Genomic DNA, 16,686 nt, shown 5'->3' with positions numbered 1-16,686 from the left:
CGTGAGTGGCACCGGCCCTGCGGGTCTCCCTCCGCGGGTCTCTGGCCACGGCCCGCGCCCGTCGGGGGGAGCCGTCCTGCGCGACCGGAGTTGAGGGGTAACACCGCCCGGGGGGTCGTTACCGCGGGCACAGCCTGTCGGAAGGGATCGGCCGCCTCGACACTCTCCGTCTGTTTCCTCGCCGCCGCTGGAGCCGAGGAAGAGCTAGTCTGAGAGCCCCTGCAGTTGGAAGAGGTTGGGGTAGCAGGACAGGTTGTGACCCCGTCCTTCCCTGCCCACGGTTTGAGATGACTGTGGCCGCAGCAAAGCTGTTGGGGACAGTTGGTGGTGGCTTCCACTCTCTGACTTGCAGGCGGTGAGTCACAACAGGCCTCTGAGACAGGTTTGAGTCCTAAACGCTTGTAGAGGAAAACTTACTAACGAGGGAACGTATTAAGATGGCTTTCGTGACTGAAGGAAGTTGCGTAGGGGATTTTTTTCAAAGTATGGTCTGTGCTTCATTGAGCTTTGCCACAGATCTGCTGGAGCGCCTTGGTCTTACCATCTCTTCCTGCTACCGCCCAGGGTGCGATGGGTGAGCGGTGGTACCCGATGCTGTAATTGCTTACATGGGCAGAATTCGGGGATTAGCTTTGAGGTTGACCTTTGAATCTGATGATTTAATAGAAGGTGACCATTGCATATTAGTTTAATAAAGTTCTCAAATAACAGGCAGTGTTAAAGTAAAATATTCAGTACTGTGTTTTTTGTAGCATTAAATAGTCAGTACTAAATGTTATGTAGAGGCTTTCTTGGATATGTTTTTTGTGTTGTAGTTGGTTGGTTGTTTGGAGTGATAGGCATTACGCAGTCATTATAAAACCACTCTTGAAACACGAAGCTGTTCTCTGAAGCTTAACTTTTGGTTGCTGCTTCTTAAACAAACTCCACTTGCACCACTGCTAGTGGGTTGTACAGTTTCATGTCTTGTTATCTAGCTGAAACTTCTTAGTTGCTCATTTTTGTTTCCTTTCAGGATTTATCTTTTTTTGCCAGAGGCAAGGAGCGTAAGATGACTTTCTGTGCTTCTGGAGTTTGATACCCATTGTTATTGCTTGACTGAGCAAATGAATGTTACATGTACAAGGGGGACAGTGCTATTACTGCCTCTCTAGTCCAGTAGGTGCAATTTATTCATGTTTTTTAATAGGTGTAAATCTTCCTAAGTAAAGGTTATGTTTTTGGAAATATCTTTTATGGTAAGTCTTACAGGCAAGATCTTGAGTTTCTTGAATGGTTTCCAAAACAAGGCCCAGACCATTCAGTGCATCATAGTATTAATCACAGACTAAGCCTGCCTGTCATGACTTGTACTATCTAATGCAAAGTACTTCCACTTTTTATCTACTGAAATTCTTCTGTTTTCAGCCTATATTTACTCTTTCAGTTATAAAAGCATCGGGTTTTTTTTCTTAATAAATGACCTGATGGATTTATCAGATTAAATTCTATTTTCTCTAAAATGAGTGGGTCCAGTGCTTGACTCAAATGAGGTTAGTTCTTCCTCACTACATCGTTCACTGTTGTACACAGGTAATGCTAAATGTGAACACCTAGAACTTTTTCATCTTAAAGTTATGTATGTGGTTAAGTGGATTGATGTCTGTTTTTTCTGAATGCTTTCCAATTTATCACCCTCTTTCTAATAGAGTTTCCCGGAGCTGAGAGCAGTGTTTCAGGCATAGCAGCACCACACACGTGCTGAAAGGCACTACAGTCTTACGAGAGCTGACGGGTCTCTTTGTGGTGCCTTTTGTGTCCTGCTTGGCTGCCTTCCCTGCTTGTGGGAAACTGAGAAAGTAGTAACACAGGCATTGGCAAATTTTTCATCTTCTCTGGTGCGATATTCTGATGTGGGGTTCTTCTGCAGAGAATTAAAAAGGAATAGGCTGTCTTCCCACTGTGTGTAGCTACAGTTGGCAGTAGCCTGCTTTTGTTACCTCCTCTTGATTAGGATTGAATTGTACCTGAGAGAATCGCAGGTGGTGGCTTGATGGGAGCACTGCCTTGCAGCACCTAAACTTGTTAGTTTATTGTGAATATCCTGAAAACTATGAGTTATTTCCGAGAACAGTTATTAACAAGTATTGTTGGACTCTATTTTGGGTACTGGAACTCAATAATTCACAGTTTAATGGTAACTTATACAAGGGTTTTTACTGAGATAAAGAGGCTGAAGATCTGCACAACCCTTGACTGCAGCCTGAAAGCAAACTACCTTTATTGTCAGCTGTCTTCATAACTGTCTAGATGTCAGGAGTTCATATTTATTTGTCGAAGCGTCCTTGGAGGCCAAACATCTCAGATAGCTTGTGGTTAGTGAATGCAATGAAGAGAACTCCAGCGTTGTCGAATGATGCGCAGTTGCGTTTCATAGGCTATTTTTAGTTCGGGGCATAATGGTTTGTTTTACACGTCAGAAGAACGTTGTATGTGCACGTAGGATTTAAAAGCGTGGCATTAGCAGGGGCGATCAGTAACACTTTGTAGACTGACTGAGAAGGACGTAACCATGGAATATCCTTTTATGATCCAGATGCTTGGTACAGCATGTCATGTATCTGATACAAAACAAGGTAAAATGGCTTTCCTTTGATTAAAACGAAAAAGAACCCAACTGCTTTTTGTCTGAATATTGGATTGACTGACCATGTAAGCAAGTTACTTTGCTTAATTTTACTTCCTTGTTTTCAAGGATTAATCCAAATTGGTGACTTCAGTCTTGCTTTTCAGGAGTCTAACAGAAAATGTAGTAACTCTGAGCAAACTGAGAAACCCTTACAACTGTGCTTTGATTAGAACTGCACTTCTGACATTTTTTTAAAGTTCAAAAATTAATACTTGGTGTAAATTTCAAAATGTTGGCATTCTTGTGACTACAGGTGTGGCTTAAATTTGACCTCTTTCAGGACACTTACTGCAGGTGCTTCCTGTAAAATTCAAAATCAAGGATGGAAGGAATCTGGTTTGCGTTAACATTTGTCTTATAAAGGATTGTAGCAGCATGGATTGCTTGCTTTATGTAAAACTAAAGCACAGAGATGTGTGAGACTTGTCGAAACAACATTAAACAGGGTCTACCTTACTTAGATCCAATAGCAGTGTTGGTGTTTGCATATCAGTGAATGACTCAGCTTTTCGTGTTTGTACCATCAACCACAGTTGAACACTAAATGTATCTTCCCAGCTAAATAGAAGCAGTTAACTTGAAAGCTTTGCTTCTGCCCTGATTATATTTGTCTTAAAACATGTAAACTACCACATTTATGTCTTCATTTGACAGCTCAAGGGAAACATTGCAATTAGTACATTTGTGATAAATTAAACTATGTATGATAGCATGGATATGTAGATACATATGATACTGTGATAATGTGTAAATGTTGTAAAAGGTTGGTAATTTAAAAGAAACAATCTTTGGATTTTTAGAGCTGTTATGTCATTTGCATGTTTATTGTGTAAGAGAATAGCAATGTAGGGCTCCTGAACCAAGTCAGTGTCCCATTTCTAACACACAGTCCTCTAGCTGACTTTGAAAGCACTGCAGTAGGAGTTCTTTGGATCTCTCTCCCAGCACCATTCAATATTAGGTTCTCTGTGTGTCCTAAGACCTACTGCTCTTTTAACAGCTATTCTAACAAAAGGCTATTCAGAGCCTGAAATACTTATTTTTTTTCTTCCAAATGTTATTTTAGCATACTACTAGATTTATTTAACTGCTACATACTATCCTAGGTTAGCAGCCCAGAACCTTCTATGGGATGGGTCAACAGTGCCTCCTAAACTGCACAGTATGTAGTCACCTAAATTTGTGGAAGATGTGGATAGTGTATTGAATTAGCAGTACAGGCACCATTTGAGTTTCATTCCAAGAGCTATGATTTGATTTGTTTTTAATGTAGCCTGCTATTAGCCAACAGTGGCAGTCCCTGAATCCTGAAAGACGTGATGCTCAATAGCAAGTGAAGTCCAAATGAAAGAAAATAGAGCAGAAGAAAAATAAATGTGTACTTTGGGGTAGTTGCTTATAATGTGGAGTTTGATATTCCTTTGTCCATTTCTCCTCCAAGGACTTGTAATCTGATTTAATGAGGCTAAATCTTGGATATGTTTGTCTTCACTAGAACCAACAGCAAACATGTCTAGCAAAAGGGCAAAGACGAAGACCACCAAGAAGCGCCCTCAGCGTGCCACTTCCAATGTATTTGCAATGTTTGATCAGTCGCAGATTCAGGAATTCAAGGAGGCCTTCAACATGATTGACCAGAACAGGGATGGCTTCATTGACAAGGAGGACTTGCACGATATGCTCGCCTCCCTTGGTAACGTCACTTTACTGCTTATGGTTGCCAAACAAATGTATGCTGTTATAGTTAAAATGCTGAGTTTGGGCTAGCTTATGAGAGCTGTCTCAGTTTGCATTGCCCTGCTCGGATTACTTTTAGTTTGAAAGGTAAAGCAAGTACGAATCCCTTTATTGGCAGGAAAGAATCCAACGGATGAATACCTGGATGCCATGATGAACGAGGCTCCAGGCCCCATAAACTTCACCATGTTCCTCACAATGTTTGGTGAGAAGTTAAATGGCACAGACCCGGAAGATGTCATCAGGAATGCTTTTGCTTGCTTTGATGAAGAAGCAACAGGTACGTGGGTGAAATAAGTGTACATGTGTTACTTTAATACTTACTTTTGTAACAGTAAATACTTACAGAAGTGGTGATCAGTTCGTTAAAATTCTGATTTCTGCAAACTAAAGATCATGCCATGTATCCTCAGCAGCTCAAATTACCTTTTCAAACACCATAAAATTTGAAATCCCAAACTTCTGGGACTTAGGTTCTGTTGTTCAAGATGGGAGAAAGGCAAAAAGGTCTTGATTGGGAACCAGGGTCTTATATTTTGCCCTGAAGTGAAATTTCAAGTTAGGAATGTTTTGTAAGGGGAATCCTTGTCTTCAGAGCTGTTGTGCTTTTATGAAGAACTTATCTTCTGCCAGCAATTTGTATCCACCTTTCTTCTGTTAAGCTGCACTTAAAAGAGGAGAAAATTAATACAAGAAAAACCTTGTGTGACTCACGAGCTGATAGAAGGAATCATAAGTTATATAAGGCCGATTGTTTACCAAACAATGCCAAAACCACTTTTTTTGTGAGCAGTCTAGCAAATCTGAGTTTTGTCACTAATCTAAGATCAATTTAAAGTATTTGAAATATTTCCAGTTTGCGTGTGTTTCGTGCCACTGTTGAACATTGGTAGTCAAGTTCCTTTTTTTTTTTTAGTGATTTTCTTTAGGAATGTTTTAGACAAACGGATCCCCTTTGTGTAAAATGTGCAGTTGTTAGAAGGCAGTCGGTAGTACCGGGAGCATAGCCCTGCTGTTGGGAAAAAGGCGTGACGGATTTGTATATTCTTTGAAACAACACAGGCAAATCATAAAACCGCCTTTACTGGGAGTAGAGAGACCATGCAAATTAACAGAGAGGCTTGACTTGATTGAATGCTTGCAATTATTTGGCAATTATAGTAATAGGGTTTAATGGCTTTGCTTTCATTTGGTAACAAAGACCGTAGGTCTCTAGCTGAAACAAAAAGAACTGAAAGAAATTATTGTCTGTGTGTTAGCAGATAAATGCCAAACCTCCTGTTCCTTATGTCCTTGTGTGCTGCGTTCCAGGGTTCATCCAGGAGGACTACCTGCGAGAGCTGCTGACCACAATGGGAGACAGGTTCACGGATGAAGAGGTGGATGAGCTGTACCGAGAGGCGCCCATCGACAAAAAGGGGAATTTCAACTACATTGAGTTCACGCGCATCCTGAAACACGGAGCAAAAGACAAGGATGACTGAGCAAAGCTCCTCATACCTGCAGTTTATCTTTACTTTACACTTATTGAGGGTTTCTTCCTGATAGAACTTGTTGCATGCATTTAGCTCTACAGCTTTTGCCTTTCTCAATGTATTTATGTATTCCAGGCCGTTCAGCCACATTTGCACCTGTGTAATCAGACTGGAAGTGGGGAAAATATTGCGAGGAACCTGATGTGGGCACAAAGATCTGTGGATGTGACAGCCCAGGGAAATAATCTCAATGTTTCTGGTTTAGCTGGATTTTTACATTTTTGTAATAAATGCCATTTTGAAATAAAGATTGCTATATAGATAAAATACCTCAGATTCTTTTGTGAAGAACACTTCTACTGTGCATTTACAGGTGCAAGTGCGTTAATTGTATTTTACTTGCAGTTGCAAATCAAGCTGGAAAACTTTTCATAATGTTTTGTGCAGCATCACACAGTTCTGAAACGCTCTTAGCAGCATGTGCTGGTGTCTTGAAAATGCAGCTGTACCAAATCTCTTATCTCAGGTTTTTGAAGTGGCATCTGACTGGTGTAAGTTGTTAGCCAAAGAAATGGTTTGGGAGAATTTTTCTCTTAATATTGGTATTTTTTTTTAGCAATATTTTCATGTTGAAATTTGCGTTCCTGTTTGCTAAGTTTTTATGCTGGCAGTAAGTGGGAAGTTAGCATCTTTTCTTCCCTTCTGCTGAAGGAAGCTTGTTCAAAGGAATCTGTCTCTGAGCTACAGTGTTGGTGCTAGCGTGATGAACAGCAATACAGGGCCAGAAAACCTACATAAAGCTTTGTTGTTCTGCAGCTTTTAATTTGTGTGTGAGAACGTGAGCAAAGTCTGAGAGTTAATGTGGTTAAACCCTGTACACATTAGAGTCCCTCTCACTTTTTAAGAAGTCATACATTTTCCTCAGCTACACTGAAAAGATGGCTTTTAAGCAAGCATGAATCATTCATTCAGAAACAGGTTGTCTTAAATCCCCAGAAAAGAGGTTGGGTCTTAGTCTACTGTAAGCTGAAAAGCATACAGGGAATGTATCTTACCTACATATTTATCAATTGAAGTGTTGAGCTCTTCTCCAGAAACCATGCCCCGAGCTATTTCACGGGATTTAAAATATCCCAGGGAAGAGGGGTTTTACTTCACCTAAAGGTCTTGCAAAGGCTGGGACAGCATACGCTGCAGGGGGGTTGTTTGCTTTCCCATCTGGTATCACAAAGGCTTGGTTACTGCATCTTGCCCATGGTCCCAGTACGGCAGTTCTTGCGGATACTCTGCTTTGTGAATTCGTTAATGTGACTAAGTACACTCAGTAAACATACCCTTTTTTTTTTTTCCTTTTCCCCCTCCATCCTTATTCCTGGGTGGTTTCTTCCACTTCTGGGCTTAATTAAAAACAAGTTTTTCAGCCATTATTTTTCCAATTTTCTGTTTTATCTGCTAACTGGAACTTAGCCTCAATTTTTCTTTTTTCCTTAAGCCAAAGAACAGTTACGCTGCCGCTTCCTTAGACTGACCTTGTCACACCTGTGGGATCCAATACTATGCGTATGTGCAAGCAGCGTGTGCTCAGGAGAGAGGTTAGACTGCCTTGATTATTTTTCCCCTTTGAATACCTAAGTGGATTCAGAGGATCAGTTTTCTTGTTATGAACATGGGGTCCCCAAACTGTTCTTTTCTTGATCCTGTCTTCTCAGTACATTTTAGGTGCTGGTATGTTACGCTGAGTAATTGGCAGATGAGCCGGCTGGATTTTTTTCTTGATGGAAGTAAGTTTTGAAGTAATGACGAGTTTAACTCACAAATATGAACTACAAAGAGTAGAATCTGGTATCCCTGAAGAAATTGTTCACTTCAAAAATCTCCTGTACTGCTGCTCTCAATTTTTGAACAGCCAGCTGAGGTGCGGAATATGGCTGCTTTGTTCCTTGCTGTACCGCATGGGTGCTTTCTCTGATCAGGGGAACTGTATTAACGTAAAGGCACCTACTCAGGAAGACATACTATTGAGAGAGAATTGCCAAGGGTGTTGGAGTATAACTAGTGGTGACCTTCCAAGGTCAGGTTTCCCCAGTATGTGTATTGTAACGTAGCAGACCAGTTAACCTGCAAATGGGGCGCAAGCCCCTGATCTGCTGGAAGGCTGCAAGACATGGAGACCCAGCCAAGAGACCATATAAGAGCATCAGATGCGTTCTGTAGCTAGGCAGCGAGGAACGTCCAGGCAGCTGAGGTTGCGTGATGAGGGCTGTAGGGATGTGTCATCAATAATCCACTTCCAAAAATAAAAATCACTGGAACAGCTAAAGACTGATGACTTAGACTCAGCATTTTGCAGTCAAAATCTTGGAACCTAATCTTTTTCTCCCTTGGGATTCATACATAATGGTCTCCAAGCTCAAACTAAGCTCGTGATGGAAAACCATTTTCACAGGCTGACGCGCACATTTAACAGTCTTTCATCTATGGTGATACGTAATGCCCCATGAAGCACGACTGAAAAGCAGTGATTTATTTTACGTGACCCATTCACCCTGTTCTAGGGCTACAGCCAGGAAGGTCGAATTGAAGGCAAAGACCTATTGCAGCTGCATGAGAAACCCCCAAAGAGGACTCCTCGTGGGGGGAGTGCTGCCTTCCCTCCTCTGACTTGCTGGAGAGACTGGTCATATGCAGTATTTTAACCACTCGGGATGCACTTGTTTACGCTGTTACACTGCTTTTAAGCAAACAAAACCACCTTTTATCATGCAGTGATCAGTTGACAGGAGCATTTCCCGAGGTGAAGTCAGGCTGTGATGCACTAGTGCGGCAACTAACATCACAGAGGGGGTGTTCGTACCCTCTGAGGTAAGGCTCCATTAATCTGCTGACCTATCTTTAGATCTTTAGATCGCTTGTTTCTAGGATGGCTATCGTATGTTGAGAAACAAAATACAACACAGGGGCCCCGTCCTGGCACAGGACACCAGTAACAGTGTGCCTCTCTGTCCTGCCCAGTGCGTTTGTTCCGAAAGCTGGAAAATACCTGAAATCTTGTCATGCTGTGTTTGCCGTGGCCTTTTCTTGGCCAGGATGTTACCAACCTATTACTTGATATGTTCCTGGTGAGCTTCAAATGGCAACAAATAGCTCTTTTACCATACTGAAGGCATTCAGGAAATGGAAGTCCAAATAACGGTGAGTAACAATCAGAGTCAGGAACATTTTAGGTACGAGCAGTTAATCTGTCATTGGCATGGCCTACGTACCCATGCTGCTACCTTGGCTCGCTTACTTAATTTTTCAAACCCTACTGTCATTTTTAGATAACCTCCTCCTCTGGAAAGAATTATTTAGGAGGACAATAACTCAGAGTATTACAGAAGCCAGGAACAACATAAAAGTAAAAAGATATCAGTAAATGCCTCTCAAAATGCAGCTTAAAAATAAATTATCATGAAATGCTAAAAAGCAATGCCAGGAAAAAAAAAAACTCAACAAATTCCACACAGCTCATTTTTGTTGTGCTCTGAGCAGCAACTCCATAGAGTTTTTCCCAAATTTTTGATTTAATAGATGACAGAAAATTTGTCATATTAAAAAAAAAAAAAAAAAGTGGGAGCACATGGCTGTGCTTCCTATTTTCTTCCAGAGCCCACGGGCCTGTGCACCCCCCATTCCTGCAGCTGTGGTAGCACACCCTCCGGGAATCCCTTGCTCTGGACCTTGAAAACCACAGCCTGTATTGCAGAGTTCAACAATACAGAAAAACATGCTGCCACAGAATGTTTTCAGCCCAAAGGTGTGATATTCCCTAGAGAACAGATCACACAGCGTAGGCGTCGCATCACAGGGCTGAGGCGGTCACGCAGTTTGTGCAAATGTAGTAAATCCAAGGGAAATGTTTGCAGGTTTCTCGGAAGCATGTAATTAACAGGGGAGCGGGAAATCAAACCGCCTCCCAGAAAATCCCAACCGCTTGCTGCATGCAGGCTCCTCTGCCACGCAGCCGTGGTTCGGACCCTTAGCAAACCAGCCTTGCACTCTGATGAGGCTGGAAAGCCAGTTACAGATATTACAGGATTAGGCAGGTCAAGACTAGCTTTAATACGTGTGCCTAAAGGAGCAGGTGGTGTGTGACAGCAGCGTTCGGTTTACATTCTTCTAAGCTGTCACTGCTCAATTTTGCAAGGTTTATGTAATCCTTAACTTGTAATTTTCTCACTTTGACTATTTTAGGGTACCAGCATGTACAACCTCACTAATTACTGAGCTATGTTTTGGTTTGGGTCTTTTTTATTTTCCCCCTTATGAATGTTGTGGGCATAGCTCCTTGGGAGTTGACAGACAGCATTTCACAACAATTTCCAGCCTCTGTCTAACACATTGAAGTGAGTGGGTGTAAAATAAGGCCTGTGAGCCCTGTCTTAGCATTTGCTAAAATAGAGCTGGCGTCAGACGTGAGTAACTTGAGCCTTGCCTTAACATTTTATCTAACAGATAGTGGTTCTTGTTTTTCCTCTATTGAATTCTTCTTCCCTAATTGTGAGGTAACCATCTCTCACGCAACAGGTTTTACACTGGCAACATGTTACCACCCTACAAGGAGCATGCTGATTTTGAAATCACTCCACCAGCCAACCAAACTTGCACAGGCATCAGCTGATAAGACAAGTGGTAACAGCTTAATTTTCATGTCAAACACCTGAGTAAACACACTCCCTGCTTTCTGGGTACGTTTTAAAACACCGTTTTAGGCCTTTGGCCAAGCATTGAGCAAGCTTCGTTTTCTTCCTTATTTGTACATTACACGCTGTCAGACGGACACAAACGCTAATTTAACATGCGAGGAGAGGGCACACGTTTGTCCTTAGGTTTAGCACAATTAACTACACGTGTTTGAAAGACTGGAGGCCTCACTATCTTTTTACTACCAATAACCTTATCAACACTTATTTTCACATTTCACTTAGAAACATTCTGGAATCACAGTGTCTGGCAATATTTCTGTTTAAAACTAGTGCAAAAAGGGGAGAAATCTGTGTTCTTATAAGGGACTTTGGAAGGCAAGGAGCACCTTGCCCACTAAGTCCAGCCCCTCGATACTCCATCAAACACATTTAAGTGCCCATTCATACAGTGATCGAGATTTAAATAATTATGTTGGGTTTTTTGTTCTCTCCTGTTTTACACCACTTCAGAGACTGACTTTATTTTATTGATGTTCCATTACATTTCTCTGCTTTGTCCTTGGCCCTGGCACACTGTTGTCATATGATGCTCCACAGAACTTATGTTCTTGCCTTTTCCTCAGCTATGCACACTGGAAGTTACCAGAAAGTCAAAACAGAGCTATTTCTCATTTCCAGCATGGAGAAAGAATGTATCTTTTTTCAATAGGCTCCAGTACATTCTCTGAGAGCTTTTATTTTTCATGCTTCAGCATCTATACTGTGGCAGGGACCACACAGGAAAGCAGTAACTTACCATTTTTATTCACCAGGTCTTTCAATGAAAACAGGGAATACCCTGCAGCCAGTTAGAAGTCTTGCTCTGGGGCTGTCCAAGAGATCCAAGCAAAGACATGCACCCAGAATCCCTTTTTTCACTCACAGCTCCTCAAATGTTTTCCCTCTGGATCACAGCGCTGGAGCTATTTTTGGAGAAATTCCAGAACAACTACAGGACACTCCCAGCATCACAAAAAGAATGACTGTCACTGACTGATAGAGCACTGCACTTGGGACAGCATGACAGAGACAACAGATGCCAGCTGGAATGAGGGAAGGAGGGATGGAAAGGCTGAGGGATGAGCAAAAACACTAAGTGAAGCAATTGACAGTCAAAATGCTTTTGTTAAATGACTGTTTTGACCTAGAAATGACTTAGAAGAAGATTTGGAAATACTTGATTGTGCTGTCAGTACTTAACCTCTGCAAGTAGCTTTTGCTACTTCTGCTGAACAGTGATAATATGCTCAGAAAAATCTCTCAGCTGCCAAACAAAACCACTCAACTTTCACACATTTCTAATTCTTAATTCAACGTGAAAAGCACAAATATGCTTTGTCATCTAGTCTCCATTTTCATACTCCTTTGTTTGTTTCCTGTGCATATCCTCAGTCTCACTTCTACGATGACCAAGGGTATGGAATAGCCTCCATACAAGAAAAATTACCTAAGCTTGACTCTTTGCTACAGCTGATGGAACTCCCAAGAGCTCTCTAGAAGCAGAAGGAACACGGAAGAGGTGGACGCACACTACAGCCTTAGCACTTCTTCCAACACAAAAGTCTAGAGCGTCGAATGAGAATAGGAATAGGTAGGTTCAAAATTAGTAAGGTGATGTTCTTCATGTAACAAATAGCAAGGCCTGCAAAGGAACAAAACCACCTGCAAAGGATACTGTGTATGCTAAATTTACATCAATTCAAGGACTACATATTAGGCAAGCTCATGGAGAGTTCATCATGGGTCACTAGCTACTACATCTGGCTCAGGGTGGCTTAGCCCTCCATGAGTTAAACATAGTAGAGGCTGGGAGTGGATTCTGGGACGAGATCACAGACTTCCATGATCCTTTTTCTTCCCTCAATACCTGCAGATGGCCATTGCTGCTGCTGTTCCCTTATGAACAGTCTAAAAGCATCCAGTGCTCGCTCTCCTCCAAAAGGAAGTAGAAGTATAGAGGAAGAGCTTTTTATAAAATATTATTTCATGCTTCGGGGCGGGGGAGGGCAAAACCAAAACAATTAAATCCTCTGGGGACCTGTCAGGGGAGACCTCGCAGCATCTATTAATTGTTGAAGGCATCCAAGGAGCCAGTAGACACATCCCAGTGGTGCTCTGCCTAGAAATGCAAAAAGCAGGAAGAAGAGGATGCAGCTGCTGGGCCTCCCCTTCCCCATTTCACAGGCCAATTGGTCCTCACCTTCTTAGGAGACAGCAAGACCTGAATGTTAAGCAAGACTCCAGCCTGAGCAATCCTGACAGGCCTGCCCTGCTCCTCGCTGTTGTGTGTGTCCGAATGCAGGTGCTGGGGATGATCCTGGTATTTTTTCCTGCGAGCAATCTGTACAACATGACCGCAGACAAGCAGGCCAGTCCCCTGGCCCCGACCCATTCAGTGCAGTCGCCTTTGCGAAGCAGACAGTGCAGACACAGCCTGTGGGAATGTCAGCTCATCAACGGATGGCCAAGACTTTGCTCCCTGCTTTCCACAGCTGGAATCCGCACCACTTTACAGCTACTGCATGCTGGACTAGGCAGACTTTTACTGTGAGCCAGTGCGGCTGCTCCTGTAACATCACTGGGATTCCTAAAGAAACATCATACAACACAGACTGGGTCTGCTTCATGAAGCAACCAAGATGATCACAACTATTTGCACTGCGATCATAACTCAGCAGAGGTGAGGGAATGGAGAGAATGAAATGAAAAGAGGGAAAAGGTTTACAGTAATCGCTTGCTGTCTATGACAGCCTTAGAACTTAAGCGTGAAACAGGTAATTTTGAAGGCCTTTAGACAATGCAAAAAGAAGTCTAGGAAAACATTTCAAGTATTTTAGATGGGAAGGACAGGAAAATTTTGAACATTTTGCTTAAAAAGGTTTTTTCTTAAACAAGACTGACATGAGAAAGAAGGTGGGAGTAATGAAAGAAAAAGTAGTAGGAAGAAGAAAACAAGGAGTTAAGAGCTCAGCATCTTCCTTTTAAAAATCGTGTTTTCAGAATGGATAAATTGATTCCTGTTCTGTATGGTTTGTGCAGGAAAATATGCAGTAAGAAATAAACAAATTTTTGGCACACATTCTTGGATGTGGTAGTGCATTTTTCTCCAGCCCACGAAACAAGCACTGTATAAAACCGACGCTCATCACCAGGTGGCACCATTTCGTGGTACAGTACCACGACACAGCCTGAGGTAGCACACCGGCACCATAGAATCACAGAATGGTTTGGGTTGGAAGGGACCTTAAAGATCATCTAGTTCCTACCCCCTGCCATGGGCAGGGACACCTTCCACTAGACCAGGTTGCTCAAAGCCTCATCCAGCCTGGCCTTGAACACTTCCAGGGATGGGGCATCCACAGCATCTCTGGGCAACCTGTTCCAGTGCCCCACCACCCTCTCCGTGAAGAAATTTTTTCCTGCTATCTAATTGAAATCCACCCTCTTTCAATCCTTTCAACACAGCCAGCCCGAGAACGCTCCCACAGCAACCGACCTGCACACAGGGCTGCAGGGAGGGCACGTGCTCTCTCTGCAGAGCGGTTGTAGAAATGCTTCGCTCCAAACTTGGCACTGTGCGGTGGCAAAAGTCTGGATGAACCACATAGCAGCAGAGCTACCCATTTCAACCTCTGGCTTCCCAGAATGCACTCTCCCTAGGATGTGCCTGGACCATTCTTCTAGAAGAGCCTGAAAGGCGCCTCCAAGACCAGGCCTGCTGTCCCACCAGACAGCGATCTGCAAGCACAGCTCTCCGCGCAGTCAGGGCGCACCATCAGAGCACAGAGGAGCCTGCGCACCCAAGAAAGGAACCCGTTGCCTTCACTGTCTTCTCAGAAACCATCTGTAAGGCCACAGATCTGCAAGCCCATATCCATGCTCTTCTCCAGCATCAGCCAGGGATGCACGGTCACAGGGAACTAAGCATTGTTGAAGGCTGGGGACAGCTCACAGGTACAAGCAGCATCCTCTCCAGAGGGAGGTTTAAACAGCAGAAACAAAGTCCTGGTCACCTGAGAGGCCACCACAACACATCTTAATTAAGAGCATGCACAAGCTGATACATTCACAAAAAAAGACCTTTACTTTTTTTTTTCCTTTTTTCCTTTTTAAGGTTTATGTCAATGAGTAAAAGCATATTCCCGAAATATTATAAGAGGCAAACCAAATCCCTTCCCTCCTGTTTAGATTTCTTGAGTGATATCAGGATCCCCAGAATCAAGTAAAATTGAACCATTTGTTAAAGTATTATATAGATTTACATCACAAAGAAAATGGTCTGCGTTTCACAACTGCTTCTCATTCCATGATGATGCAACAGATTGGAGACAAAAGCTTTGAAAGAGAGGGACACAGACAGACAATTTCATCAGTAAGAACTGATGTCATACTGAGTAATATTACCGTACCTATCCTCACATCGTTGGAAGATAAACACCGGGAACAACATACACGGTGACAGGTTCCATGTAACACCTTTTTAATAGCACGAAAACCAATGCAGTACAGAGCAGCACGTTTGCAGCAGCAGTTCATTTTAAAGTCACTGATTACAAGATTTTAAATTAAGATATCAAGTAACTGTTTTCATAATTAAATTTCAACACACAATTCAGTTGTTCAAGATTATCACGGGGTATTTTAATAACTCTATTACTATCTTGGTGTTTCTGCTGCTCTTCTGCCCACTCACACATCTATTTTATCCTGAAACTATATGCCATGTCCAGTAAGTACAGAGGATTTTTCTCCAAAACTTTTTCCATGAGCATGCTCGATATTCAGAAAAGTTTAATTTTTTTTTCCATGGCACTTTGAGGCAAATTTTAGAAGAGTGATATTAAAATTCATCAGGGATGTATTCTTATAAGCTAATTGTGCCAAGTTCTCAGACGTCATGAAATAACTCTTCTGGTCTGAGGGGAGAGCAGGTAAGAAAGTCAGGCCTTTTAGCAATTCCAGTGTCTCCCTTCAAATTTAGGACTGCATCTTCTAGACTGTATAATAACTTCAGTATGCACAGTGCCTAAATGTAATCCATTTATATCTGTAAATATAATGGGCAATTTCAGCAACAGCCTGTTCATCTATTTTTTCCCTTCCCTTCTTAAGTGTTATTGGTTACCAAGATACCGATTGTACACCAACAGCACTGACAAGTAGGAAAGGAGTTAAAAGACTGAACCGATGGTGTAGCTTTCTCATCTAACGGTATTTGGCAATTTTTTGTGTACTAAACAACAGCTGCTTGCAGCCCAAGTGAATTCTATGGGACTTCAATGTGCAAAACGCAAATTCTGATATTTGAAATTTCAGAAAAATTTCAAAAAATGCAGATACGGCCGTGGACTGAAAACAAACTGCTTCGTAAGTCATTCCAGACCCCATCTTCAGGGGAGTATTAAAAAAAGCTTGTACCTCAGTGAAATTAGGTAATAAAGTAAATTAAGAAAGAAAAGAAAGGATGTTACTGTCTTTTGCACTGTTTTCATGAAGAATAAATCTTCCAAGGGGTTTTATAATCGATGGCTGCCAGTGATGCCAAGTCTTGCTCATGCAGGAGTGCTCATTTAGGTGACTTTAAAAGATGCAAGGCAAAATTTTTCCCGTCCCTTACGCGAAACAGGAGGAAGAGGGAACGGAAGAGAACCTTCCACTTAGGGCAGGCAGACGCGGCCTGGTTTACCTCGCTGCCGTCACACCATGGCCCTGCCAACGCCGCGCTCGCCGGCTGAGGCGTCAGGAACACGGACCGAAGCTCCATTTTCAACGTGATCCATAAAACTAAGCATACGGGAAGAGCTCGCTGACCTGAAGATGCCCTTCGGAACTACGTTTCCACCGCTCGAACGAACAGCGCGAGGCGGGTACCGGCGCCCGGCTGAGCGCGACGGCTGCCAGCCCGCAGACGCCCTGTGTACCCCCTGATCTCAGATGCGCGTTTTTTAAGGCGGAATTTACCCTTTCCCATCAACTTTAGGGGCTCACCCTCCACCCCCCGGAGCGGCTACCCCCAGCAAGAATCGCTCCGTCCCTTCCCCGCCGCCCGGTACCTGGAGGCGGTGGCGGCGACTTCCCCCTC

General features: G+C 42.8%; 1 protein-coding gene across 2 annotated transcripts; it reads left to right on the top strand.

Moving 5' to 3' along the window:
* Nucleotides 1-2,551: 2,551 nt before the first annotated feature.
* Nucleotides 2,552-6,207, top strand: LOC104505180 (myosin regulatory light chain 2, smooth muscle minor isoform-like). Of its 2 annotated transcripts, XM_010159346.1 has the most exons (4): nucleotides 2,552-2,615; nucleotides 4,164-4,361; nucleotides 4,524-4,685; nucleotides 5,717-6,207. In XM_010159346.1, the coding sequence occupies exons 1-4, from the start codon at nucleotides 2,552-2,554 to the stop codon at nucleotides 5,887-5,889; spliced, it is 597 nt and encodes a 198-aa protein (XP_010157648.1). In that variant the 3' UTR covers nucleotides 5,890-6,207. The 2 variants fall into 2 exon arrangements, with proteins under 2 accessions (XP_010157648.1, XP_010157649.1); XM_010159347.1 differs by lacking the exons at nucleotides 2,552-2,615; nucleotides 4,524-4,685 and having other exon boundaries at nucleotides 4,178-4,361; nucleotides 5,717-5,889.
* The last annotated feature ends 10,479 nt before the right edge of the window (nucleotides 6,208-16,686 follow it).

The sequence above is a fragment of the Eurypyga helias genome, unplaced genomic scaffold (genome assembly GCF_000690775.1).
Source record: "Eurypyga helias isolate BGI_N326 unplaced genomic scaffold, ASM69077v1 scaffold24449, whole genome shotgun sequence".
Classification (NCBI taxonomy): Eukaryota; Metazoa; Chordata; class Aves; order Eurypygiformes; family Eurypygidae; genus Eurypyga; species Eurypyga helias.
Note: the sequence above shows the minus strand (reverse complement) of the source record. Positions and strands in the feature narration are given on the sequence as shown.